The sequence below is a fragment of the Exserohilum turcica genome, assembly GCF_000359705.1.
Source record: "Exserohilum turcica Et28A unplaced genomic scaffold SETTUscaffold_17, whole genome shotgun sequence".
Classification (NCBI taxonomy): Eukaryota; Fungi; Ascomycota; class Dothideomycetes; order Pleosporales; family Pleosporaceae; genus Exserohilum; species Exserohilum turcicum.
This window is the reverse complement of record NW_007359992.1, coordinates 538320-564381: the sequence shown is the minus strand read 5'-3', so window position 1 is coordinate 564381 and position 26062 is coordinate 538320. Positions and strand designations below refer to the sequence as shown.

The 26062-nt window shown below is 54.7% G+C and overlaps 8 protein-coding genes across 8 annotated transcripts; 3 read left to right on the top strand and 5 right to left on the bottom strand.

The window, feature by feature from the left end:
• Positions 1 to 367: 367 nt before the first annotated feature.
• On the top strand, positions 368 to 2394 carry SETTUDRAFT_168785 (uncharacterized protein). The gene is made up of 4 exons (XM_008026304.1): positions 368 to 974; positions 1030 to 1187; positions 1244 to 1772; positions 1824 to 2394. The coding sequence occupies exons 1-4, from the start codon at positions 693 to 695 to the stop codon at positions 2208 to 2210; spliced, it is 1356 nt and encodes a 451-aa protein (XP_008024495.1). The 5' UTR covers positions 368 to 692; the 3' UTR covers positions 2211 to 2394.
• A 171-nt stretch (positions 2395 to 2565) lies between these two features.
• SETTUDRAFT_39118 (uncharacterized protein) lies at positions 2566 to 3426 on the bottom strand (the record flags this gene model as incomplete). Its single annotated transcript, XM_008026192.1, has 1 exon — positions 2566 to 3426. The coding sequence occupies one exon, from the start codon at positions 3424 to 3426 to the stop codon at positions 2566 to 2568; it is 861 nt and encodes a 286-aa protein (XP_008024383.1).
• Positions 3427 to 3911: 485 nt separating this feature from the next.
• Positions 3912 to 5459, bottom strand: SETTUDRAFT_150144 (uncharacterized protein). The gene is made up of 3 exons (XM_008026303.1): positions 4932 to 5459; positions 4583 to 4858; positions 3912 to 4517 (listed from the first exon to the last, which is right to left on the bottom strand). Exons 1-3 carry the CDS (start codon positions 5424 to 5426, stop codon positions 4158 to 4160), a joined length of 1131 nt encoding a protein of 376 aa, XP_008024494.1. The 5' UTR covers positions 5427 to 5459; the 3' UTR covers positions 3912 to 4157.
• A 747-nt stretch (positions 5460 to 6206) lies between these two features.
• SETTUDRAFT_168783 (uncharacterized protein) lies at positions 6207 to 8093 on the bottom strand. The gene is made up of 4 exons (XM_008026302.1): positions 8025 to 8093; positions 7686 to 7967; positions 7047 to 7637; positions 6207 to 6997 (listed from the first exon to the last, which is right to left on the bottom strand). Exons 1-4 carry the CDS (start codon positions 8047 to 8049, stop codon positions 6249 to 6251), a joined length of 1647 nt encoding a protein of 548 aa, XP_008024493.1. The 5' UTR covers positions 8050 to 8093; the 3' UTR covers positions 6207 to 6248.
• Positions 8094 to 8609: 516 nt separating this feature from the next.
• On the top strand, positions 8610 to 10069 carry SETTUDRAFT_168782 (uncharacterized protein). Its single transcript, XM_008026301.1, has one exon. The coding sequence runs from the start codon at positions 8844 to 8846 to the stop codon at positions 9777 to 9779; it is 936 nt and encodes a 311-aa protein (XP_008024492.1). The 5' UTR covers positions 8610 to 8843; the 3' UTR covers positions 9780 to 10069.
• A 3985-nt stretch (positions 10070 to 14054) lies between these two features.
• SETTUDRAFT_108786 (uncharacterized protein) lies at positions 14055 to 19772 on the bottom strand (the record flags this gene model as incomplete). The annotated part of the gene is made up of 1 exon (XM_008026300.1): positions 14055 to 19772. The coding sequence occupies one exon, from the start codon at positions 19770 to 19772 to the stop codon at positions 14055 to 14057; it is 5718 nt and encodes a 1905-aa protein (XP_008024491.1).
• A 793-nt stretch (positions 19773 to 20565) lies between these two features.
• On the top strand, positions 20566 to 21624 carry SETTUDRAFT_150133 (uncharacterized protein; the record flags this gene model as incomplete). Its single annotated transcript, XM_008026299.1, has 1 exon — positions 20566 to 21624. The coding sequence occupies one exon, from the start codon at positions 20566 to 20568 to the stop codon at positions 21622 to 21624; it is 1059 nt and encodes a 352-aa protein (XP_008024490.1).
• A 340-nt stretch (positions 21625 to 21964) lies between these two features.
• Positions 21965 to 24526, bottom strand: SETTUDRAFT_39112 (uncharacterized protein; the record flags this gene model as incomplete). The annotated part of the gene is made up of 1 exon (XM_008026191.1): positions 21965 to 24526. The coding sequence occupies one exon, from the start codon at positions 24524 to 24526 to the stop codon at positions 21965 to 21967; it is 2562 nt and encodes an 853-aa protein (XP_008024382.1).
• Positions 24527 to 26062: the final 1536 nt, after the last annotated feature.

The window sequence follows — 26062 nt, the reverse complement described above, 5'->3', positions numbered from 1 at the left end:
GTGCGTTGTCCAGAGAGTATATAGCAGCGACGTAGCCCGCCGACGGCTGGCGAGAGAGCCAACGTGTCGCCCGCCTCTTTGCAGCCCGCCCACAGCCAGTGCACGCCGCCCGTGGCCATTGCCCGTGTGTATGCGTATGTCTATGTGTATGTGTATGTAACAATACACCCGTCCACACTATCCATCCACGCCCGCTGCCGCCGCCGCCGCCGCCGCCGCTATACCGCTGCTGTCCCCCCACCACCCTCGTGCGCGCGCCCCGCTAGCCTCGACACCGACACGCCCACGCCCACGCCCACAACCACGCCCTCTCCTGACCTCCGCCGCTGCACCCCCCCGACAACAACGACACCACCACCACCACCACCACCACCACCATCCCGCACATCGTCCTCTGCCCATCCCACAGCCTTCCCCCCTCAGTCTCCGAATTGCCCTGCCCGTGCAGGCCGCTGCTCGAGCGTCGTCCAAGGCGGAGCCCCCAATAGACGCTGTCCTTCTTTGAGCCATAGCCGTGATTGGCGTACCATTGTCGACACAGCTTTGGGCGGCAAACCCGAAACAGAGGCCAGCTCTTGGGCTCGTAGACTCGGACACGCATCCTCTCTGCCCGCCTGCCTCAGGCCCCGCAAGCCGTTGCTCCCCTCGACGCCCCCTCGCTCGCCCCCCGCGCCCGGCGCAAACCGCCCGCCATGGCCGAGTCAGCCTTCAAGCAGAAGACGATGAAGAGGAAGAACGTCAAGGGCCTCGCCCTCAGCGCCCCCGCCCCCAAGCCCGCCCCCTCGGCGCGCGACGCCCAGATACCCGGCGCGCGCGCCAACGACGAGAAGCAGGACACGCTCGAGATTGGCGTCGAGTTCCAGCTGGACCTCAAGGCTGAGGACCTGATAGTGCTGCGCGAACTGGGCTCGGGCAACGGAGGAACCGTCAGCAAGGTGCAGCACGCCGCCACAAAGGTCATAATGGCGAGGAAGGTGAGTCTGACACGCGCGCGGGGCACCGTCAGCAGGCACAACTAACGCCTCGCAGGTCATACACGTCGAGGCAAAGAACGAGGTGCGGAAGCGCATTGTGCGGGAGCTCCGCATCATGCACGACTGCAACTCGGATTACATTGTCGACTTTTACGGCGCCTTTCAAAACTCGTCGGGCGACGTCATCATGTGCATGGAGTACATGGATGTCGGGTAAGCGCAATTCGCTTCCCACGACACGTCTGACAGCTGCTAACCCGTGCCGACAGCTCGCTCGACTGGGTCTCGCGAACATTTGGTCCAGTGCGCGTCGACGTGCTCGGAAAGATTTCCGAAGCCGTGCTCGGCGGCCTCGCCTACCTGTACAGCGCCCACCGCATCATGCATCGTGACCTGAAACCCTCAAACATTCTCGTAAACTCAAAGGGCAACATCAAGCTGTGCGACTTTGGCGTGTCGAGCGAGCTCGAGGGCTCCATTGCCGAGACGTTTGTGGGAACTGGCACATACATGGCTCCCGAGCGGATACAGGGATCGCCATACACGGTCAAGTCCGATGTGTGGAGTGTTGGTCTTACGCTGATGGAGCTCGCCATTGGCAAGTTCCCCTTTGCTGGCAGCGGCGACGACGACGAAGCTGGGGGTCCTCAGGGTATTCTCGACCTGTTGCAGCAGATTGTGCTGGAGCCTTCGCCCAAGCTGCCCAAGAGCGACGCCTTCCCGTCCATCCTCGAAGACATGATTGCAAAGTGCTTGATGAAGGACCCAGCAGAGCGACCTACTCCCAAGGAACTCTACGTAAGTCGATGCTAGTCCTACCTCCAGCGCACACACACTAACAGCACCCAGGACCACGATGCCTTCCTCCAAGCTGCCAAACGCACTCCCGTCGACCTGGAGGCCTGGGCCATATCCATGATTGAGCACAACAAGCGCAAATCCCACCTTGCGCCCGCCGCACCAGCCGCAACCATCAAAGAAAAGCTCCGCGAGCGTTCGCCCCCTTCCAAGCGCGATTCAAACGACCCCAGACAAAGAGTTGCAAACGGCGACCCCGAACCAGCGCCGCGCAGACCCTCATATCCCAGCCGATCCTCGAGCAGTAACAATGTCATGAACTTGCCCATGCGCCCCGCTCCTTCGCTAGACAGCCCTGGCAGCAGACCTGGCAGCAGGGGGCCTTCTGCAAATGGATTGCCCTCGCAACCTAGACGGTGGAACGGCGAGGTACAATAAACATGGTTCGTTGGAGACAATGGCATGTGGAGAAAGTCTGAGCAATCTAAGAGAGATTGGGTATATAGAGCAAGATCACTTGTTGTTTCTTATTTCACCACAAAGGAGAAGAAAGGTTTGGTAGGAAGTATGGAGGTTTTGTAGGTTAGTTTTTGTCAAGTCTGTTGTATATGTTTGAATCATCAAAAATTCATATATTTTTTTCCTTCTACAGTACATGTAATTACCTCCTCCTCCTCTTGTCCCATGCTAATCTATCTACTCAAGACAATTCCCCTTTCCCCGCAGTACTTCTCCAGCGCCGACAAGTACCACTCCTTCCTGAGCGAAGCAAGATGCTTCGCCACCCTTTTCCTCAACTTGACCCCCCCCCCCCATCGCCCACGCGATCCAGCCTCCGCAACCCAGCAGGATTCGTCCGCCGCAACCGCCTCACATAGGCCTCCTGAAAATAAAAACAATCTTGCTCTCCCACCAAATCCAGCTTGCCCCCCACCACCTTGCGCCCTACCTCGGCCGCATCCCCCTCGGCAAAAAGCGTATCCAGCGCGCCCTGAACCCGCTCGCCAAACGGCCTCATCTCGCGATTCCGCTCCCTTACAAACCCTACATCGCGGAAGAAACCACGCGCAAACGCCACCCAGTCAAACACAAGCGTCTGACTCTCCAGATCCACAACGAGGCCTGGCAGCGGCACATCGTTGCTATAGTAGCCCAGCACAGCGCGGTAGTGTCCCTCGCGCCAGTGCCCCGTAGCCAGCTTAACGCTGCTCGCATCGCGATATGAAAATGCGGTTTTCACATCCCTCAGGACTTGGTGCTGCTGCTGGGCTTCAGTAAGTACTGGACCCACGTACGTAGGCGCCACGGCGTTGTGCAATGTAAACTTGAATTTTGCTTTTGTTCTGCTGCCAAGAACACCACTATCATCACCACCACTACTACTGCTGCTGCTGCTGCTGCTGCTCTCACTCTGGTCTCTCACGAGCCCGCACGTCCCCGCACTCTGGATACGCAGCCAATGCGTAAATTGCTCGTGTTTGAAGGTGAAATCCCAGATCAGGGATACGGATCGCAGACGGTTTAACGCGAATTCGCGTTCGGCTTCCACCCGGAAGAAATGGCATACTTGGCGGCAGGTTACCCACAGTGTGTACTCGTCGTCGAGCTGGTGTAGGATGTGCGACCAGAGCTCTAGGGGCAGCTGCGAGGCCATTGTGGAGTGAGGTGGAGAGGAGTCTGAAGTCTGGAGTCTGGAGTGATGTGGATATCTGTCTGATGTGGACTTCTGAAGTGATGTGAAAGACTGAGTAATGTGGACTTTGGAGTGATATGAACTCTGGAATGATGTGGAATTCAGCGTAATGTGTGTGAACTTGACAGTGATGTTGAAAGCTTGATGGGGAAATCCACAGAATGAACGGGGATTCAGCACTTTATATACGATTCCAGAAACCGTTTGACAAAAAAATAAAAAAAAAGAATACCCTAGAACACCCCCATTCATCTTACATGGTAGTTATCACATTATATCTGGTTAAATGAGTGCAAAATAAAAATAAAAATTGTGACTCATGGTAGAATTTCGTAAAAAACAATCATGCTGGTTTGCATTGGGATTGTATCATCAGTGTTCTGATAGGATGAGCAGCGCGATTTTTAAATAAAATGAGAGAGAGAGAGAGAGAGAGAGAGGGAGAGAGAGAGAGAGAAAGAGAGAGATAGTGTGTGTGTGTGTGTGAACCAGTAGGATATCAGATACGTAAACAAAAAAACAGGAAATAAAAGAGTCAAAAAAAAACAGACAGAGATAACGAAATATTCTAGAGGTATCATGATTCAACAGTAATTTCCTAAGCACGCCAGAGTGTGAATCCACAATCACATCACATCACAGCGTAATCCCAAGCATGCTGAATGGTCCCACATCAACCTATTACACGCACCCTAAACACGACTATGCGCATTAAGATCCTCCTGGCTAGCCGACGTGCCCATCTGCACACGCATACTATTCTGCCTGAGGATCTGGCGCTGCTGCTCGCGCACCAAGCGCATTGGGCCGTAGACAAAAGCGGACAGCAAATCGCTAATATTGACGGCATCGACAATGGCGTTGAGCGGGCTGGCGGCAGGCGGACCCTGGTTCCTGTAGGGCGCGGGGGAAAACGCGAAGACTAGGAGGACGGCGAAAATGGGCATTTCACACGCCAGTAGCAGCGAGGTAAGACCCGTGTTGACGTCGTGGAAGGTCATGTATTTTGTGGGCTTGAGGACGCCTTTGCCGGCGAGGATGGAGATGATGAACTGGAATGCGGTGATTAGCTTACTCGTCTATGACTCTGTATATGTATGTGTGTGTGCATCCTTACCGACTGCAGAAAATTGAGACCGAGAACACCCTTAAAGGTAAACAGCTTGAGGATAATCTTGTGCTTTTGGAGCAGCTCCTTGTTTCGCTTGTAGAAGACGAGCGAGCCGATGATGGCCAGCGCCGTCGAGTAGGCGGCGATAATGGCAAGCCAGATGTGCGCAAAGTGGATGCTATTCGACTGCTTGCAGTATGTGCCGGCAGCCAGGGAGGCGGCGGTTGCAATCCAGACGACGACACTGGTGGGGATGAATTGCAGGACGCTGTACCACATTCGCTGGTGGGGCTGTTAGCTGTGACGTTCAAGCTGATAATAACAATAGAAAGAGAGAAAAGTGATTACTACGTACCCTCAACGACATGGGGCTTTTCTTGCCCTTCTTCTCGCTCTGGGACTTCGCGCCCTCGCCAAACAAGCTGTCGAAGCCATGGCCATGCGAGAGAATCAGATCGCACATGAAGAGCAGAAACGACGACAAGGCAATCGAACAGCCCAGGTCCAGCGACGGATCCAGGTACTCTCCCACGCTTTCCTGCCAGACGATGAGAAACGAGAAGATGGCGACCCAGGGAATCAGCGACACGATGCGGATGACCTGGCGTTGCTGCACGGGATTCGAGTAGTTGATTGCGTGCATTACCACCAGCCCGAGCACAATCACCGTGCTGACGATTGCACTGGCGCCCGCGAGTATGGTTGCGAATTGGTGAAAGGTCAGGTCGCTGACAAAAGGGACGATGGGGGGGCCCTCTGTGTTTTCCACGGGACAGACGTGCTTGTCGTCATTGTCGTTCAACCGCCTTTTGAAGAGGCTAGCGGCGGCCAGGAGTTGAGATGTGGTCATGGCTGAGTGGACTGGAGGGAAGAAGTGTACAAGGGGGAGGATGAAGGTGAGCTTGGGCGAGTCAAGCAGGCCGAGATATATATCTACTATATGCTGCTGTTGTCATTATCGCGGTGCTAGTGCCGAGAGGGATAGATGCATAAGTAACCCACCGATGTACATACATAGCCACGACGGTTCCGTGTGGGCTGAAGCCACCAACTAGAGATTGACTAGAGATCAACTATAGATCGGCCGTTGGGAGTGCCGGCTGGGGTTACTGGCAGCTAGTACCGCAGGCCAACCGCTGAGGATACCAGAACAAGTATGGAGGCGTCGTGGCTGCTCGCCGCTAAGCATTCTGCTACGGCTTGGCGTGGCTTATTTCCAGGCGTCGGTGGCTGAGCAGGTGCACGTCGCAGCGCAGCACGACGGACGGGGCGCGATGCGATTGGGCGGGGGCGGCAACGGGCCCCGCCCACACGAGCCACTGGATGCCGAAGGCGGCCTAAGGCGGCGGCCGAGGGTGAGGAGAAAAGGCGCCCTGCATATGTGCATAAGGCGCATTGCGATTGGCCCGCGCCCGCACGAGGGCTGTGTGACGCCTGCGAGGATGCTCCCTCACCCCCATCCCCAAGCTGCGACTCAGACTCAACGCCATGGCCGGAACCATACACCACACGCATATCTCCCCATAGCCCTGGACCTGGGAGCCATGTCGCCCGCCCCAGCCGGCCTCATCTCTCTGAATCAGGCATTGGCCTCAGCCGCAGCACTTGCCATTTGATTCATGTTTTGTATCGCGTGTTTCTGCATCGACTACGGCGCATCTACACTACACGTCTAATCGTCACCCTCCCCTATCGGCCCGCCCACCTGCTTCGCTGATTTTGCCGCAACAATGTCGTCCACCCTCAGCAGCAGGCACGCGCTCTCCACGGCCGTCTTGACGCTCTGCTCCTTGACCGCTATGGGCTCCCACACGTTGTATGTGTGCATGTCCGCCACCTTGCCCGCGTCGCCGTCGATCCCCCAAGAGCTTCCGCCCTGCTTGCCGTCCTCGTAGCCCTCTGCATGCTTGGCGCGGAGCTGCGTGAGCACCTTGATCGGGCTGTTGCCCGAGTTCTGGATCAGTGTGCGGGGAATCACCTCCATGGCCTCAGCAACCGCCTTGTACGGCCACTGTGCCACGCCCTCGATGAGCTTGGCCCGCCTTTCCAGGCCCACGGCAATGGCCATCTCGGTTGCCCCTCCTCCCGGGCAGAGCTTGGGGTTCCATATCACGTTTCGCGTCACCCCCATGGCATCGTGCAGATTCCGCTCAATCTCGTTCAGGATGTCCTTCGAAGGGCCCCGCAGCATAATCGTGCACGCCTTGGGGTTCTTGCACTTTGTGAGGAACGTGAAGTACTCGTCGCCAATCTTGGAAATCTCAAACAGACCGCACTCGGTGCCAATGTCTGAAGGCGCTGCCGAGAACACCGAGTTGACAATCGTGGCGCCCGTCGCACGCGCAATACGGTTGTTGTCCGTCTTGCGCACGCGGCGGATGGCCGTGATGTTGGCCTTGACGAGGTAGTGCTGTGCCAGGTCTGGTGCGTGTTAGCCGCTATACCGTGCAAACGTGCAGGGGCAACGTACCACTGACGCCCTTCTCGGTGATGACGAGATCGGGCTTGAGAGCAATGATGGCGTCGCACATGGCCTTGACCTGCTCCTCCTCGATTTGCAGTATCCGGTTCCAGTCCTCCTCTTTGCTGACCTCAATGTTCGTCTGGCTCTCGCCCTTCTTGTACTCCAGCGTGCAGTCGAGCAGCAGCACGCGGGGGTTCTCGATTCTCCGCCTCATCTTGGGGTGTGTAATGTCCTTGTTGACCATGACACCGTCCAGTACCACGCTGTCCTCGATCTCGCCGCCGGGAATCTTCTCGATACGTGCGTAGCGCTTGATGTCGACTTCCTTCTTGCCGGGGCCGACTTCAACAGACACGGTACGGACGGCCTTGAGGGCGAGACTGCACATCAGCTCCGACCACCGCGAGACAAACTTTGTGCCGATTGACGAGTTGATAATCTTGTACATTTGCTCGTCGTCGTTGATGTCAACTTCGACGGCAATCTCGTTGATGATCTCGAGGGCATCGGCCAGCGCCTTCTTGAAGGCCTGGATAATCACAACAGGGTGGATGTTGCGCTCGAGCTGGGGCAGAGCCTGTGCGAGGATTTCTCCCGCTGCTTGTTGTCAGCTGCTGCATGGGCGTCCCCGCAATGGCTACGCACCCAATATGATGACAGTCGTCGTGCCGTCGCCCACCTCCTCGTCCTGTGTCCTGCTGAGCTCAATCATACTCTTGGCTGCCGGGTGTGCGACTTCAATCTCTCGGAGAATGGCGTGGCCGTCGTTGGTGAGGACGATGCCGCCCATGGGGTCGAGCAGCATCTTCAACATAGCCTTGGGGCCGAGGCATGACCTGATAATGTCCGCGACCGTCTTGGCTGCTGTGATGTTGGAGAGCTGAGCTTTGCGGCCAAACTGCCGCTCCCCGCCCGGGGTCTGGGTGTCTGGCGTCGTGTTAGTGGGCTGTCAGGGCCTCGAAATGGGCGGTTCCATGTCCGTACTCATAACCACCACTGGCGCCTGCATCGTGGAGAACCTGGCCGAGAAGCAGTGTATACGGGGCTGGTGATTGGGGTTGCGTGGGGTATCTTGCGTCTGGTGCCTTGCAGCTCCTCCGCTAACTTTTGCTGTAGCACCCACACCAAAAACCGCGTCGCAGCCGCCGCCACACCGGCGCGGATTATCTGGGGCCGAGCACCAGCCACCGGCACGCGCGCCACCGCGGTGACTCAGCAGAGCGGCAGCAGCTGGACCCGCTGGACCCGCTGGGGCCGGCAAGTTCCATCCAGCGCAACAGTCGGCCCGGCCTTACACAAGCCTTGGCGGCTACCGCATGTGGTGACCAAACCTCGTCAGCCGGCCAATGCACGCCCTTGGCTACCCTGGACGTCGCTGGCCGGACCACTTTATCATACATTCTGCCGCCCCTCACCGCATCGCTTCCAGCCTCTCACGGGACTTGCGCGCAGCTTACAAGACCGCTCTGGCGCCCTCCAAACCTTCCCTCCTCCATCTCACTTCCTCGCGCCAAAACCTCCCACCCAGCCCTCTGCCGTCCCTCGCCTCAAGTCTTGCCTACTTGAATACCTCTCCCCTCCGCCACCACTTGTCTTAGCTACTCCACCCTTCCATCCTCCATCCATCCACCTCCACTGCGTCCTCAGCCCAGCATCCATCATCCACTCGCACTTATCCTCATCGTCGTCGCATTCCGTGACTCCAGAAGGCACCTTGTCGCGTGCTCATCTTCTGTCCAGTAGTCGCTTTGCAGACTTTTGTATCCTTTCATCTCTATTATTGTAGTCTACTAAACATACAGTATGGGCCTCAACTACTACGCCTCGTCGCCAACCGTCGTCCTGCCGCCCCAGCAACCGCAGGGCTACTTCTCCCGCCACCAGGGCGCCGTCGCATCACCAATGGGTAACTTCCGCCCCAAATACCCTACTCCACCCTCGCTCAACTATCTAGCCGCCGTGTCCAATGCCACCGCTGGGCGCAAACGATCCATCGCCGACGTTGACGAGCCGGAGGAGAACCTACCCGTCGGATCCATTGTTACTCAAGCACCTGCGAAAGCCAAGCCCGAGCCCGTGTATGGCCCAGGCATGACGCTCATCTACCCGGGCGAGCCTGGCTACACGATGGCTGCCGAGTCGCAATCGGGCACTTGGTACGAAGAGAAGATTGAAAAGGAAGAGAAGGCGGAAGCTGCTGCTCGCCCCATTGCCATCTCGCGCAAATCAGTGCGCATGAGCCCGGCGTCGAACGTCCACATCGCCTCGCTCAACGACATGGACGCTCAGAAGACGGAAGAGCTCATCGACGACAACGGCACCACGATCAACACTCTGATCTCGTCGCTCGGCGTGGGCTGGAAGAACGTCATGTCCAACCCCAACCTGCGCGACGCGGCGCGCGCCTACTCGCGTGTGATTGAGCGCCACTTTGACTTTACCGACGCTCTCGTGATGCTGGAGAAGGAGTCACTCAACGCGTACCTGGTGCGCGCAAAGCAGCACGGCGTGCAGGGCTACTGGCTGTTCTCGGACAGCCTGCAGTGGTGCCAGCTCGTTGGCTGGTCGCTGGAGCGCACTGTCAACAACCTCATGTTTGGTGCCACTCCTCGCGTCGAGGGCGAGCGCATCAATGCCCGTCACCTTACTCCTTCGTCGGAACACTCAACAACTCCCCATGCCCCACCAGCCGTCGACATGGCCATGGCCACTGGCGATGCCGATGCCATGGAGATGTAAAGCCCCCCTCGTCTCGTCCCTTCTCTTCCTTCTCGTGTCGTTTCTACTCTATACTGGCAACAAAAAATCACCTCGGTTGTCCTCGTTGGCTGCATTGACCGACGATTGTTTCTGTCTTGGGTTCTTTCTTCTTCGGCACACCGGCGTTTGCGATGGATACGAATGGCTCACCGGAAGTGACTCCATTTGACATGTATGATATTATTATGCTCACTACGACTGCTTGATCGGATAGGTTCGATCGCGTCTCTCAGCACCGTGCCACTAAACTTGTCAGGCAACTGATCAATGAAACTATGATTATTACTAGTATTATGTTCCTTGTCTGTTTGCCCTGTTGTGATTGCGCCATGATACTCGGTGTATTATTTATTTTTGCACACGAATCGTCTGATTCAGATTGCATGTTTTGGCCCTCAATTACCTCGGTTAGGCGGGCGATACAGGCCAGATGCCAATGGACACAGTGCAGACTCTGGCACTGCCGTGGCCTGTGTGGCCTGTCCTCTTTCCTTCTCCCTCTCCCCAGCAACGGCACACACACACACACACACACACACACACACACGCACCCTAGGAGTATTTGCCCACCCCCTCCCCAACCAAGCCATTGAATCCGCCAAACGCCGCGGTAACAAGGTTGCAAGGGCAGTTCCTCGCGGCACAGGAAATATCGCGCTCCGTGCCCTGCCGAAAGCGCACCGTCGGCTGCTCAGTCAACGCGAACACGACACGCTCACGACTTCCATCCCCCCCCCAGTCTTTACGCGGCTTCTCGGTACCACGCCAGACGGGCGATTATCCCCCAGGTGACAAACACAAAAATTGCTGCGCCCACCCAAACACTCTTTACGAGTTCCTGTTTCAGCTCCCGAAGCGCAGGGCACCAGGGGCTTTTTAGCTGTTGCAAGAATTGCGCACAAGCATCCTTGCGATCGTTGCGAGCGAGCTCTCTGTGCCCTTTCTCGAGCCAGCTCTCTGTGTGCCCTTCTCTCTGCCGAGCTGTCTCCCTCTCATGCAGTCTGTTTCGCGGTATTAGTAGTAGCTGTTGGGGGGGGGCGATGCGAGGGGGGGTGCCGTTGCCTCCCACAACCATCCACCCCCCTCCCCTCTCCCTCTCCCTCTCCACTCGCGCCACCAATTTTGGTGTGTTTCGCCAGCGCCTTAGGGTTCCAACGTGTGCGTGCGCGCGCAGCCTTCTTGATACCGTGGTCATGGCCTGTTCAGCCCGTCTTGTTGACTGGGCAGCTGGCCCTGTTTTTTTTTTTGGCTGGTTGGGTGCGTGAACATTCAGCAGGGGAGGGAGGGGGTGTCACGATAATGGCAAATTAACCAAAGGCAAAAGAACGGGAATGCAGGAATAAGGGTAGCCATTGCCCACATGTTTACTTTTTCCCTCTTATCCCTTCGCACTGCTCGTCCTTTTCCCCTGTCGCTGCATCTACGAATGGCTAGCTGGCTGCTTGAGCGCGTATTGGGTGGCGGACGGGCGGCCGGGCTTCTATTGGATGCACATGGTAATAGGAGTGGGAAGGATGGATGAGGAGGAGGGCACGCGCAGTTGTTGTTGTCGTTTGTTGAGGCGTCATCTAGTCTCATCTGGCTCGCCGCGTCAAAAGCGGCTTGGGGCGGCAGGCTGCCCCCCGGGGACTTTGCTTACCGCATCGTTTTGCTGTACGCGCGATTCGTCGTCGCTGGCGTGTTGAGTTAAGTGTGAGTGCTACCCTGAATACCAAAACGCCCATTGATTTTGCCTTTACCCGCGGCCGGTCAGCTGTTCGTCCTAGGGCGTTGCTGCTTTGGGTATGGGCTCCGCCGTGCCCTTACTTATCCCATGTTATACATGGTCGAAACCGCCCAAGGCGCTACTACCTCGCGCACATGGCTAGTACTGTATAGTCCATGTATGTGTGTGTGTGTCTTTTTACGGCGCACTCGGACTGGCCGGGGGTTGCTACCGCGGACAAAGGATATGCCGGCTGAGTGAGTGTCTTTGTTATCCCGGCGTCTCCGCCCTCGACTTGAATCAAACCCACGTGATATATCACCGCAGGACACACACACGCACGCACGCACGCATCAGTGGGTAGTAATCTACTTCGATAACTGACTTGATAAACAAACCATAACGTTTTAGGCATGACCCCAAACAAATAGAAAACCCTTCCCTCCATCCTCACCACCCCAAGTTGAATGATACAAAAGAGTCACATGACCAGCACCCAGCCCCTCTCCCCTTATCCTCCAATCACAAAGCAGGACCCACATATTCTTTCCCAAACAGGCAATTTCCCAACTTTCCCCTTCCCTTCCCTTCCGTCGAACGCTGTTGGAAAAAGCAAAGTCTCCCTCTCTCTCTCCCTCTCACTTTGTCGCTCTTACCGCGCGAGTGCGAGTGCGAGACTCGCATACCCCCCCCTCCCCCCTGCCCTCCGCACCTGACTTTTTAAACCCAAAAAAAAGAAAGAGAAAAAGTGGCCCGATTAGCTAAAGATAAATCAGCACGTGGGCTTTATACTCACTCACACACGGACACAGACTTCAATGGGCTGATGGCCATTTTAGTTTTTTTTTTCTGGCTGTGTTTTTTTTTTTGCTCAAATGTGACTTTGGAATCTGACTTTTTGTTGTATTACATAGGTGTGTGTGTACGACCGACTTTGCTTACTTTACTCACTGCTATTACACACGAATCCAGTATCTCGCATCAATCTCTCTCCCCGCTCTTTCCCCCCCAGTCCCAGTCCCAGCATCCAGCATCCAGCTTCACCGCTAAATGCAAGTCGTGTCCCGCACTGGACTGGACTGTACTGCTGTACTCGGGTTCCCCCCTCCCCCTTTTTTTTTCTCGCCCAGTCCAGCATCCCCTTTAGCCTCTGTGACCTTTTGCGCCACACGCACACACATACGTACCTCCATATTCAACATCAACATCAACATCAACAGTACATACATTATCAGGCGCGCCAGGGCCAACAATCCGCCGATCCCCTTGAGATTCACTTACCTACGTACTTAGACTTGGGATTTCCCCCCGATTTTATCGCACAGAGCTACACTTACATCCAGGCGTCGCTGAGAAACTCCGTTTCCCCCCCATTTTTTTCCTCAACTCTTGCTTGCTTGCTTTCTTTCTCGTTTTCGTAGTAAAAACCTGATGCGTGTGCATGTGGAGCGGGAGTGCGAGTGCAAGTGCGAGGGGGCCCTAGAGAGGGGAGGGGGGGGGTATGACGAAAGCCAAGGCTGACACGGTGTAAATAACTGGGAAAACTCGGTGTAAGTAAGTGGGTTGGGTTGCCTGGGGCGGTGAGACGCGGTAAGTGAGGCGAGCGGAAGTGTTCGGAGGGGGAAAGCCCCCCCTTCCATATGCCGTTGTGAGAGAAAACGGGTTGGACTGGGTTGGGGGGCAACAAAAGGTGAGTTGAATAGAAAACTACTTGGGGCTTGGATGATTGGATGGATAGATGGGTGGATGGAGGCACATCGTTGCAACGGTATGTAAAGGAGCAGTAGCAGTAGCAGTAGTGGATCCAGCGACTATAGCATTAGTTGTACACGGACAGACCGACCAATCCATAGTAAAAAGGTAATTCGTGTGTGAAGACAGCCCATATTATAAGTATCCAAAACCCTCCCATCTTTTTTATTTTGTATATTGAAATATATCAAAACGCAAGAAAAACAAGGAAATGAGTAGAAGCACGAATAAAAAAAAGGAATAAATAGTCGATAGTGAAGAACGTGTATGTATGTATATGCCCCCCAAGAAAAGGTCAAGTATTAAGTCAAGAAGAAAGGGTGGGGAAAAAATAGTAGAAGATGCAAGATAAGAGATGATAGAAAAGAGATCTAAATGAAAAGCCAGAGAGCGCAAATGAACGGAGGCGGACCGAAGAGAGAAGTGAAAAAAAAAGACGCCGAGGAAATGCATGCAGAACAAAGTTCCCTTAACCTAGCCTACCCCCACACTTGAGCAAACAATGCAAAAGAAAGGAACAAAAAAAAACAGGCTGATTCAAGCGACCAGATACAAAGACAGAGAAAAAAACGAGAAACACACACAAAAAAAAGACAAGCAAGAGGGACATATCAAGTGTGCAGAGTTCCAAGTCCTCTGTGAAAAAAAGGCTGTAGAGTCCCAACCGTAGTGTCTCTCAGCGATTCGCAACCCTCGGAATCCGCTTGCCATTTCGCCCTCTTATCCCTAATATTCTAGTTGCTGTACACATGTTAGTTTACCAACTCCCGACTGAGATAGAAAAAGGACAAAACTTACTAAATCTCCAACGGTGCAATCTGATCAACGTTGTACAGCCATCCGCCACCCTTTTCTTCGCTTTCCAGCCAATCATATGGCCAAAGCACAAGATGGCCCTGGACCAATTCAAGCACTCTCTTTGCGTCTTCCTTGTCAAGCATCATTTCGGCGTCTGTCGCATTGAACGTCTTGTTGGAGCTCTTGGTCGTGCCGCGTCGACGAGAACGCTTCGTGTTAGAGCGGTTTGGAGGAGTAGACGTTTGACCAGGGTGGTTTGCTGGCTCGTTGATGGTTACTTGGCGAGAGCGTTCGCGGTGCGAGTGTGATGTTGGAGGAGGGTGTTGCGAGGCGAAATCGTTGTAAGAGCTGTCCGGAATAGGCGGTGGAGCAGGGAAGGTAAATGTCTTCTCTGGTGGAGCAGCGTTCATTGGAGATACGACGGCATCATCCGCAGGCTCTGGCGCCAGCTTCTCATTCAGCGTGGATCCAGAAGCTGTGTCGACATGAATGCCGCCGCGGCTTGCTAGTGGAGACGGGTTACGAGCATGCGATCCTCTCTCTTGGTCGTCTGTCCATAGCTCGACACTGGGCTGGTGAGCGTTTGGCTCGGTATTGATCTTGCTATCAGAATTGTTGGTCATTTTCTCAGTGAGCTTCTCACCCAAGGCTCCGACCTTGTTTCCAACATTGCCAGCCGTTGTGCTAAGCTTGCCGGTAATTCCTGTACCAGGCGGTCCTGTAGTAGTCGGCGCACCCTGCTGCTTGTGTACTTGGCCCTTGCCGCCGCCCTGAGACTTGGCGAAGCGCTCACCAAAGGCAGTATACTCTTGGTACTCTTTCCATGTACGGACTTCGTTATCGGGCATGCAGCGGAAAACTTGGCGGAACAGCTTGGTGTTGTTCTCAGCAATCTGGTGCCAGGTGTCGAGGAAGAAGGTGTCGTTGATAGGGTCGCGCATGCAGTCTTCGGTCACAAGGGGACGTCGCATCTCGGAGAGAATTGGGTTGAGGACCGAGGACGAGCCTTGACTCACGGTGCGCTGGAGAGCAGGTGGTCCGCCAATGTCCGTGTCGTCTGAGATGGGCAATGCAGGTAGCTGGCTGAGTTGCGTAAGGCCTAGCTTCGCCGTGTCCATACGTGGGAGTTTGGGAGGTGGAAGGCCGGCATATCCAGTTCCCTCGGTCAACGCGCTGGTTGCACTGTTCCTAGTACCCGTAGTGCCGCTGCGCTTTCGCGTTCTGAAGGCAGGGTTCTTTTTTGGTGTAGCCGCCAGACCTTCGGCTGCAATGTCCGTTACGAGTTTCTCGTGGCCATGCTCATCAATATACGAATCCCTGCCATGGGCAAGGGCTGGCTTGAGCTGCTCCACCTCTAGCATGTGATCGGCGCCTTCACCGCGGACATCCCTTGAATGCGCTGCGTTGTTCTGCACACGAGTGTCGGTTGACGGCTTCTTGTTGCTGTGCAGGTGTGGATTCTCGTCTTGCGCCCAGTCAAAGTCGTGGTTGAAGCTGTGTAGATTTTCGGCCTTTTGAATAAGCTCATCCTGCATCCTGTAGTTGTTCTCTTCTAGCTTTTGTTCGGTCGTGCGTTGAGCTGTAGGCGAACCGGGCCCAGAGGACTCGGTACGGAAACCGACGCTATCGGCATCAGACATTTGACTGGCCATTTCCTCTTCAGAAATGCAGTCCACGTCGACGCCCAGATGCTCTCGCATAAGACGCATACGAAGCGTGTGAGGGAACTTGCCGACCTTGTACGGCTGGCCACCCATGTAAGAGTCGAGTAATTCGGTATCGCGTATGATGGCTGCAATTTCGGAATCGCGTGATCCCAGCATGGAGCGCTCGTTGATGTTTGCAGATCCAATAATGGCAACCCGATCGTCAACAACCATGATCTTGGCGTGAATGTAGAGTTGCTCCGTGACCAGCATCTTGCTCGGCCCAATCTCGCCCCAGGATCGCAGGGCATAGAAGTGGATGTAGTCTTCTGGCTCGATACCAGCAGCTCTCAGACGCCCAAAGATGGAGCCTTCGCCACGGCAGATGCTGTGATATTGGCAAGTCATGATGAGACGGACACTGCTACCTTCTTGCTCGTCGACCGTGTTTTGGTATCCAGGCATAAGAGGTAGCATGATGCAGGCCCTCCAGTCTTCGTCGTTTGCATGAGCACGCTTGATACGGTCGACGAGGGCATCGTTGATCTTGTTCTCAATCTTGGTACCCAGGACCTCGCTGCTGCTAATGTAGAACTGGTTTTCAATGTAGACAAAGTGCTCCGAGGTAGAAATCATCTGCACGTATGCGTTCATGATGCTGTGCTCAACCTTGTTCGGGGTGCCCAGTGACCAGGCACATGCAGAACGAAGGATTTGCACCTCGCACGTTCCGTCAAGTCCAAGCGCCTCGATATCGGCCGGGTTGAAGTCGGGCGGCGGCAGCAGGAATGGTGTTGGCCGCGAAGGCTTACGTTGGCGCAGCAAGTAGTTCCACCGTTGGACAAAGTGCCGGGTCAAGTCGCGTGCTGGCTGGCCCACGATCTGCATACCGACATCGTGCCACGGCATTCTGGGGACCTTTGAGCGGTCGTACATCTCCTCGTAAGGTTTGTCGAGCGCAAAAAAGTCCTGTACTCGAGGATTGGAGTAGTCCTTACCCGGCCACAACTGACAGTGATCGGCGTCCTTGGGTGTGTCGTCGAGCTCAAAACCAGTAGGCTTGTCATCCACGACGACGTGCTGCGGCGTATCCCAGCGACCAAAACACAAATCAACACCTCCACAGAAAGCAACTGTATGGTCGATTACGCAGATCTTCTCGTGATGAGACCAGAAAAAGGTGTTCTGGCGGATCTGATTTGGTGAACGCTGCACAAAGATGTTTGGATGGAGGTCGAGCAGAGAGAACTTGGAGTACTCGGAATCAATGGGAATAGCGGCACCAATATTGCGGTACATGATGACGAAGATCTTGACACCCTCCTGGGCTTTGCGTTGCAGTAGTCTGTCGAGTCTCCACTTCTGACTGATGGCAGCTGGCCGACGTAGGTAGAGCTCCGGGCTGAGCCACCAATCGTGGATGTAGATGACATCTCGAGCCATGCTGATGGCTCTAGATACATTCCACATGTAGTCACGGCCATCAACAAGCCATTGTGCGTAGATCTTCCTGCGAACTGGGGCAAAGCTGTCGAAGCGCTGACGTTGTGACCACACTGTGTTTTGTGACATGAAGCTGATAGAGTCTTCAAACTGCTGCAGCATCCTGTCGTTCCTAGCCAGCAGTTTCATCTTCCGCTCGGCATTGACAAGCTTCAGCTGGTGATGGCCCGTTGCGGATGCCTTTGCCTCGCTTGCAATGTCTCTTGCTTTCTTGTCTCGTATCCTGCCTGACTTGGATTCGAGGTTGAAGTCGGCATCCACCAAAAACACGTCGTAGACATTCATCTCCTCTGGGGAGTCTACGCACACGACGTAGCTGTGCCTTACAAGAAACCATTTTGGCCAGTGGCGATTGATCATGGAAACCTTGGTCCAGCCTTTTCTGTTATCGACACCTTTTGAGGATTTGATCATCAAATACCCTTCCTTGCCGTGATAGCCACCCTCAGCTGCCAGTCGGACACCGAGGGCAGAGAGTTCGAGAAACTTGCACAACCGGTTGCTGTCAGGGCGGAAGATGAGATAGGTCATCAAGCTGCGCAAGTACTGTTCCAGCTTCTTCCGTTGTCGCTCGTGATGGGTCTGTTTTGCCTGGGCTGGCTGACCGGAGGCTCCTACAAAGCTGCCCTGTCTTACTACAAGTGCGCCAACGGCGCTTTGAGCCTGACTGCCACTAACGCTGGATTGTCTCCGACCCAAGAAGGACGACTTGCCTCGCTTTCCTTTGGGTCGTTCCGTACCACTGGCATCGCCTTCGGGACCGCTGGCAGCACCCCCGACCGCAGTCTCCTCCTCCTCCTCTTCGCCTTCGTCATCCAGAATACCATAGCCTCTGAGACCTCGGAGGTAGGGAAGCACACTCCTGGGGAAGCGGGGGAGTTTTGTCCTGGGGTCGTCCTTTTCTTCTTCGTCTTCCTCGCCATCTTTGGCGGCCTTGTCCTTGATCTCGCGCGCGCGGTTCGCAGGCCGGCTCCGGAAAGCGTCTTGTTTCTCTTGAACTTTGAACTTGAGATGCAAATTGGCAAAGTCGGCGACGCTCCTGTAGACGACCCATTTCATTCGTGTAAGGCCGCTGCCGTACTCCAGTTCGATGCGCAGAGCGGTGTGGCGGTCGCTCTCTTTCTTTCCCGGGCGGTCGCTATCGGTAATGCTAACTTTGAGCTGTTCGAGCAGGACAGGAATGCGCTTGTGGCCGTGCTCGTCGCGCTGGAACATACTGGCCAGGAACAGGGCAGCAGGGGCTCCAGCAAGCAGTTCGGCCATGAGTTCGGCCGACTTTGCATGGTCAATCTGGCGCTCCACCTTTTGCCTGTTTCCTAAAAGCTTCAGACTGTTCTTGATTGACTTCCACTTTTGAGCACTCAAGCTTGATGTGCGCTCGCTACGCATCCTCCATGGCGAAGGTTGTGTGTCGCCATGGGCATTTCTAAACGTTGTCAGGCTTCGCAGATTTCCCGCTGGCCGGCTTTGCTGGCCATCTTCTTCGCTGTTTGGGTCGTGTCGTCGCAGACCGCCGTATGACAGGCCTCTGGCGCTATGCAGTCCACGTGTCCAAGCACTCTCCTTGGCTATGCGCGAGCGCCCCTCGTCCTCTGAGTAGCCCTGACGCTCGTTCTCGGGTATGTCGTCCATCGTGGATCGACGCAGGAAGCCCGGGCGCGTAGAGGTGGGAGTCATGGTGGGCGAGTCCCTCGAGAAGAAGAAGCCACCGCCCGATTGCTTTGGCGTTGTCGGGGCTGTCTGTGTGCCTTCGGCCTCGCCGTCAAACCAGCGGCGGCTACTCTTCCGCCGTTTCTGTCTCGGTCTGGATCGTGAGGCGCCCTCACCGGCACTGGACTCAGCATCTGCGTCCGCCTCACTGTCGTGCGCCTCGAATCGCGGCTCGTCGAGTTCGGATGTGGGCGATAGCTGGCCGTGGGGCGAGCCCTCGTGGCCCGACGACGCTCCTCCCAGGACACTCAGGCTCCGGCCATGTCCCTGGATGGGCGATGCCAGGGCCCTCAGCTTGCCTATCAGCGACGAGGCTTGTGTGCTGCGCTCCTTGCCCTTGCCATCGCTCTCGTCGGCTTCCCATGACTGCTGGCGTGAATTCGCCTGGATAGAGTCCGAGTTGAGTGTTGTCGGGCGAGCGAACTGGACGCTCTTTCGCTCTCGGGGCGTGTCGGACAGCTCTCCCTCGGTCGGGTGCCGTGACATGGGCGCAAAGGGCGGGTAGTAGGAGCCGGTGGAGCCATTGGACATGTGCGAGGATGGCTTTGGGGCTCGAAGGGGCGTCTCCGCAGGTTCGGCGGAACCATTGCCGCCAATGGCACTGGCGGGCGCATTGAAGGGAAATTCGTTGGGCTCTTTGGGAGACAAGGGCGAGCCGGTCGGGGCGGAGCGCATGATCCTGGGGGCGGCGTCCGAGGGCGAAGGGTTGTAGAGGTCCTGTGTCTCGTTGACGTGGCCCGGCCGAGGAGGCGGTGACAAGAGGCGGCCTGGCTCTTCTGAGCCTCGTTGCGCGGCTGGCGACGACGAGCGCGGGCTGCGGGCCATGGGCGAGACGTCTGACGTGTTGGAGCCAGGCATGCTGGCGAGCGACGAAAACCGGCCGTGACAGCGAGTCGTCGGGCTGGGATCGGGTCGCGTGGGGGATACGTGGGTTGCTGCTGGGGGGGTTGGAGAATTTATACAGCCATTGTCCTGGAGCCAGGAGCCCTGCTGTTGTTTAGTTGTTCAGTTGTTCACTTGGTCACGCTGCCGTGGATGCTCTCGTCACTGGCAGAAGTCGCGCCGCACCCGAGCGGAGAATCGAGTGTGAGTGGTCAGCCCCCGAGAACACACGCGGCAGAGGAGGTGATCAGTATAACTTTGCCGGGTCCTTGCGCGGTGGAGTCTGTCTGGATATAGCACATGTGTACACAATACAGTATTAATCTCCCACATGGGCTCCCAAACCGCCGTGTGGCGCTAGTCCCAGTCCGGCCCCCCTGCCGTCAGGGGGATGGCGCCCTGGGCGCTGCCGCCTTCTTCACCGCCTTCGTCACGTGATGCCCGCTCCACCAGCACTTGCACCTGCACCCCTCGCGCGCATCCAGCTGGGCATGCCGCCATGCACATGTCCATGTGTATTCGCAGCATCGTTGCTTTTTCAGCCCTCTTGGTGGTGCCCTCCATCTCGCCCCTCGTCGACTAATCGCCCACCATGCTCTCTTGCCGCGTCATGACGCTACCTCGGCATTTCTCTCCCACCTCCACCATGGCCGGCCAGATACGGCCCTCTGACGACCTACCACTCCTGCATCCTCATCTGCGGCATCCGTAGGCATCCATAGATCCATAGGCATCCACAGGAACACACAGGAATCCATAGCCCGCCGCAATGTCTGCAACTACAAACCCCCTCCACGGGACTTCATCCTCGACCCTCCGCCCCATTTCGTCCCGCACTCTCACCATTGCCGGCATCCTCGTCGACATCTATGGCCTCGACGAAGTGCCTGCCGCTGCATCCTCGGTCGCCTGCCTTTGGCTGCTCAATCCGCGCCTCCAGACGAAAGAAACCATGCAGCCCGTCGCCACTCGAGTCATCTCAACATGGCACAGCCGCATACAAGAGGGTCGCGCCGGCAAGAACCCCAAAGGCCTCATAGCTGTCGCATTTGACCAGCGCAACCACGGCTCCCGCAACGTCGACGACTTGCACAATCAGTCTTGGCGAGACGGCAACGAGACTCACGCCCAGGACATGTTTGGCTGCTACCACGGCACTGCTACCGACACCTCGCAGCTCATCAACCACCTCGGATCCTACATCTTCACCGCCCCAGATGCCCCCAAGATCCAACAGCACTTTGCTCTCGGCGTCTCACTGGGCGGACATGCGACCTGGCATTGTTTGTTGGGCGACCGGCGCATCACTGCCGGCGTCGTGGGCATTGGCTGCCCCGACTACACCCGCCTCATGACCGACCGCGCACGTCTGTCCAAGCGCAAGACCTACACCGCCACCACACCACCCGGCAGTGCCTTTCTCGGATCCTCCGACTTTCCCAAAGCCCTGCAGGACGCAATTGCCCAGTATGACCCCGCAGGTCTTATGCTGCCCGGCATGTTCAATCCCACAGCCGACGACAAGCAGCCCGACCAAGCACAATTGGACCGGATGAAGGCCCTGATGCGGGAACGTCTACAAGGCAAACGCATACTCAACCTCAGCGGGAGAATAGACAAGCTCGTCCCTTATGCAGCCGGCGAGCCCTTTCTCAACATCTTCAGGCGCATCATTGCAGATGATGCCAGTCTTGATATCGCGTTTGACGACATCCTGTTCGATGGTGTCGGACATGCATTTCCTCAAGCCATGGTAGATTACGCTGCAGAGTGGCTGTGCAGCCTTTTGGCAAAGGATGATGCTGGGCATGTATCGAGTAAGATATAGAAGTGGCAAGAGCCATGCATAGATCAATTCATTGATGCATGAGTTGATTTTCACAAGCCCCTTTTGTTTTGTTTACTTTTCCATATGCTATGCTGACTTGCTCGTTGGACTTGTGCATCCCTACTTACATCGAGGTAGAGGTTGTGTAATTCAATACACACATACGCACACCACATTCACATCTCTCTGACTCTCAACTCTGCATCCCAACCCCCTTTCCTCCGCTCCCAAGCAAAATAAATCACAAATAAAAGACTCCAAGTCCCTCGCCTACATCGCCAATTATCTCAACCCTACCTCCCTGTTTTCCCCCATCAAAACCCCATACACATGTCCTCCACTACACCTCTCCCACCGTCTTCTTCGCACCCCTTCGGTTCGTCGCAGACGCAGACGCAGATGCAGCTCCACCCGTCTTCTTCGTCGCTGCCTTCCCATTTCCACCACGCTGTGTCGTCGCACTAGCTCCTTTCTTCACCGTAAACCCGTATTTATTCGTAGTCGTAGTCGCCGGCGCCTGAGTCTTTGGACTAGCCTTCGCACCACCAGTAGTAGTACTACTACTACCATTCGCATCCGCGTTCCTCGGAAAACTCGACCTGGTGTTCACTTTCCTCTTCTTGCTAGCTGTAGTGTTCGCCGGCGTAGCAGCAGCATAATCCTCGTCCGAGTCGGAAGCGTCATCTGCGCTTTTGAAGTCCGCCTCGTCGTCGTCGTCGTCATCGACTGCTGTGGCTTTCCTCTTCCTGGTCTTCGCTGGCCAAGTATTCGACTGCGGCTTCTTTGCTATTTTCATTGTCGCCTTGTCTGAGTTTTGAGCTTGCGTATCAGGAGTGCCAAGTCCGGCTTTTGGCTTTGTGGTCGAGGATTTGGAAGCAGATTTGGAGACGGCGGGTGAGTCTTCTAGACTTTTTTTTGCATGCGGTGCTGGGTCGCCCTGTTCGTCGCTCTTGTTGTGTGATGGGAAGAGTTTGCGGGCTATGGGCTTGCGCTGTTTTCGCGGTTTGGTCGCACTGGTGGAGGAGTCTGAGTCGGTGTGTGAAGGCGCGTTGTCTTGGGCTATGGTGTCTTTGGTCTCATTGATATTTTCTTCCTGTTCAGATACATTGGAGCTTGCCTTCTTTCGAGGCTCAGACTTTGAACCAATACCTGTTGCGTTTTTGGCCCTTTTGGTTGGTTCGTGACCTGCGTCTGAATTGGTAGTAGTGGCTTTGATCTTAGGACCTGGCTGGCCAACCTGCATGGATGCATTGTTTTCACTGGGGTATGCTGCTGCGGCTTGCTTCTTTGCTGTCATAGAATGCGGAATGCCTCCATTGTTGGCTGTAGAGTCGAAAGCTGACTCGCTCTTGGTGTCAGCTGGAGATATGCCATACACTGCCTCGTCGATGTGTGATGGTGCTTCAGAGAGTTCGGTTGACGTTTCATCGGCTTGTGATGGATCTGGTTCTTTGTCTTTGCTCGTAGGAAGTGCGGTAGGTGGGTGCTTGTCCTGCTCGTCGTTTTCATCCTTGTCGGGGTGGAACGGGAAAGGCGGCAATGTCATCGTGGAGCTGTGGAGGTGCTCGGATCCTGCAATATCGTCTTGAGTTACTGTATCGTTAGACTTGAGTTTGTGAGGTTCTTCATCCTGGGTTTCGTCGTGTCCATGGTTGTCTTGGGTGAATAGGTTGGGAAGGCCATTGGCGGCGTCCTGCAATTGGGTCTGCCACAGCTGACCAGCCTCATCATTGCACGCAAGGAATTCTGACGGTGGAGATATGACTGAACCTTCAACAGGAGGCTCGGGTAGACTCGCGACTAGTGAGGCTGCCTGTTCGTTCGACTCGCGTGATACGACCTGATCTGTCTCTTCTGAAGGGAGTGGTGTCCTACCTGATATACTTCCACCTTCCAAAGAAAGCTGAATCTCAGATGAAACCATTTCGCCTTTTTCTATGTCCCTCTGGACCGTGGAGAAATCTTTCTCGTCGAGGATGCCACTCTTAGAAACCTCGCATTCGATATGGGTGTGATCGGGCACTTCGAGCGCCACTTGTAATCCCTTGACTGAGCCTGCTTCCAATTCCTCTGGTACCTGCTGTTGCGCTACTGCGGCTGTCAATAGCAAAGTTTCGTAAAACTGAGCGGAGTTTGATGTACAATATGCGTGTGACTTGGTGTTATCATTTTGATCGTCTTCCAACTTCATACCGTTTGCTTCACGGCCAACTGACCTTTCATCTAACTCTGCAGCATTATTGACTTGGCCCTGAGGACTTGTCCCCGAATTTATCAGCGCAGTTACAGATAAAGATTCATCAATCGCCATTCCATCCAATGGCTTAGTATCCCCGTCCTCAACTTCAAGTTTTTCTCCTTGAGCATTCGAGTTGTTTTGCGCCGGGGTATCAAAGCTGGTGGTCTCTTGTTGTTGGGAGGGTCCAGGGATCCATGGCGGTGAGCTTGGAGATGTACGCAGCGTCTTTGCTTTAGAAGTATCGGGAGGTAGTGTGTTCGTAAGAGTGGGCGAGACCCGGTCTGCGTTTTGTTTCTCCTCATCTAGACTTACTCGCGATAGATGTATCTGTGTTTGAGCTACTGCTTTGTCGCCGCACATTGAGCCGTTGTCCGAAATAGTCGCGATTGGAGTATCCACAGCCTCGAGAGCTGAACCATCACCGGACTCTTGAGTCCCGTGTTCTGACTCGTCAAGAAGACCAGTATCATTCTTCCCATTTGTCCAATCAAAGTTTTCGATCTCTCGTAGGCCATCTTCCCAACTGGTCGGATCCAGATCGTCGGTGGGATACTCGGGTGGCTGCAGCCCGTCTGCAAATCGTGCGTCAGGATCAACACAGGACGCGTCGTATTTGTATCCCGACTCCTCCAGGCCCCACGGAGATAAGATGCGCTCCGACATATCGTAGAAGATCTACTCACTAAAGCAACTAGTGGTTGTGTGTGGGAAAGAGTTGAGTTGAATCGCTCAAGGCCGCGCGGGTTGTTTCCGAATCACAGTCAGAATGTATTTTGTATATTGTGGGGATAAAGCGCGTGTACAGTGACTGGAGGAACGAGCAAAACAATTCGAAATAGGCAGTCGAGCAAACAGTCTCACAGTGAAGTGAGCATAAGTGCGCTTATCGCAGTCGGGATCCGCTCTCACTTTGTCTGGCGTTAGCCTGTGTTAACACAGTGTGGTTCACTATTCTCATAAGATTAAAAACTGGTAATCCTGACGCGAAGGTTTGGTTGCTCTTTCGCGTGTGCATGGTGTTCACCAAAGGCTCTGCCTAGTGGCTGGATCTTTTTACACCTCACTCTCATGGTGAGAGTCTTTCACCTGACGTTTGAAATCCAATTAGTGTAAGAATAGACACATCTTTGGTTGGTAGGTATCACAGAAAAGCCAGTAGCTGCCGCTCATCGCTATCACCTCCTCAGTTAAGATGAATAGAAAAGCCCGAGGCTATAGAAGAAAGCCAAACGGATATCCGATCGAAGATCGAAAGGCTTGCCAAGAAATCAAGAGTTGTGTCAAGGTCTTCGGATCGTTATGACATTACTAATAGCATTTCCAGCGTCGATGGGCTGTGCGAGGACTCTAACTTTGTTAGTACTAGTTGTCTTACGAAGGAGCTCGTATTTAGTTTGTCCTTATCTCACCGCATACCTGTATACAAGAACAATAAAACAACGCAACCAAGATATTTTTTTATTTTAAAAACACGTAAGGTGTTTCCCTATGTAAAGAGCTACCAAATTTCGTGTTTAAATGTTATATCCTGTTATTGTTCTAGTACATAGTAATAAGAATCAAAACACACGCATAATACATAGGTGGGACACACTAAATAAAAGCTTCTTAGTAGATGTATCAATGTACTTTGTATGACATTCGGAATGCCAAGGCTCCGTTCGCCACAGTAACACCGAACAATAGATTTTCGACTTCATTCTGTCTTATTCATTTGTGAACCCAACAGGTGATAGGAACTTATAAATATCTATCGTGAGCAATTCGTGATACCCAACTCCTATTCACGTTTGAAAAATAGAATATGGAAAGTACTTTATATTAGCTACTATTACATGGAATAGCAAAAAAGAATATCTTTGTTTTGATATGTATCGTATAAAAGTGTAACGGCGCAGGTAAGGCAGGTTGGATCTGTTTCGGTCGTAGGATCACTCAGAGGCATATAGGAGTTGTAACGGGCTGAACGCCCTTTGGATAGCTCCTCGATGGAATCTCGGGCCAAGCTGCGCGCGCACCATCTGAACTACGTTCAGACCGAGCAGCGCTCAGACAACGCGCTCAGATACTCCGGCATAACCTTTCTCCGATAAGTAAATAAACACCACGTAAGCAGAGTAGATAACGTGTTTTATCAGTAAGCGGCCCAATCAGTAAGTGGCCCACCCCACCAAACCTGACGCGATACTCTCCACAACC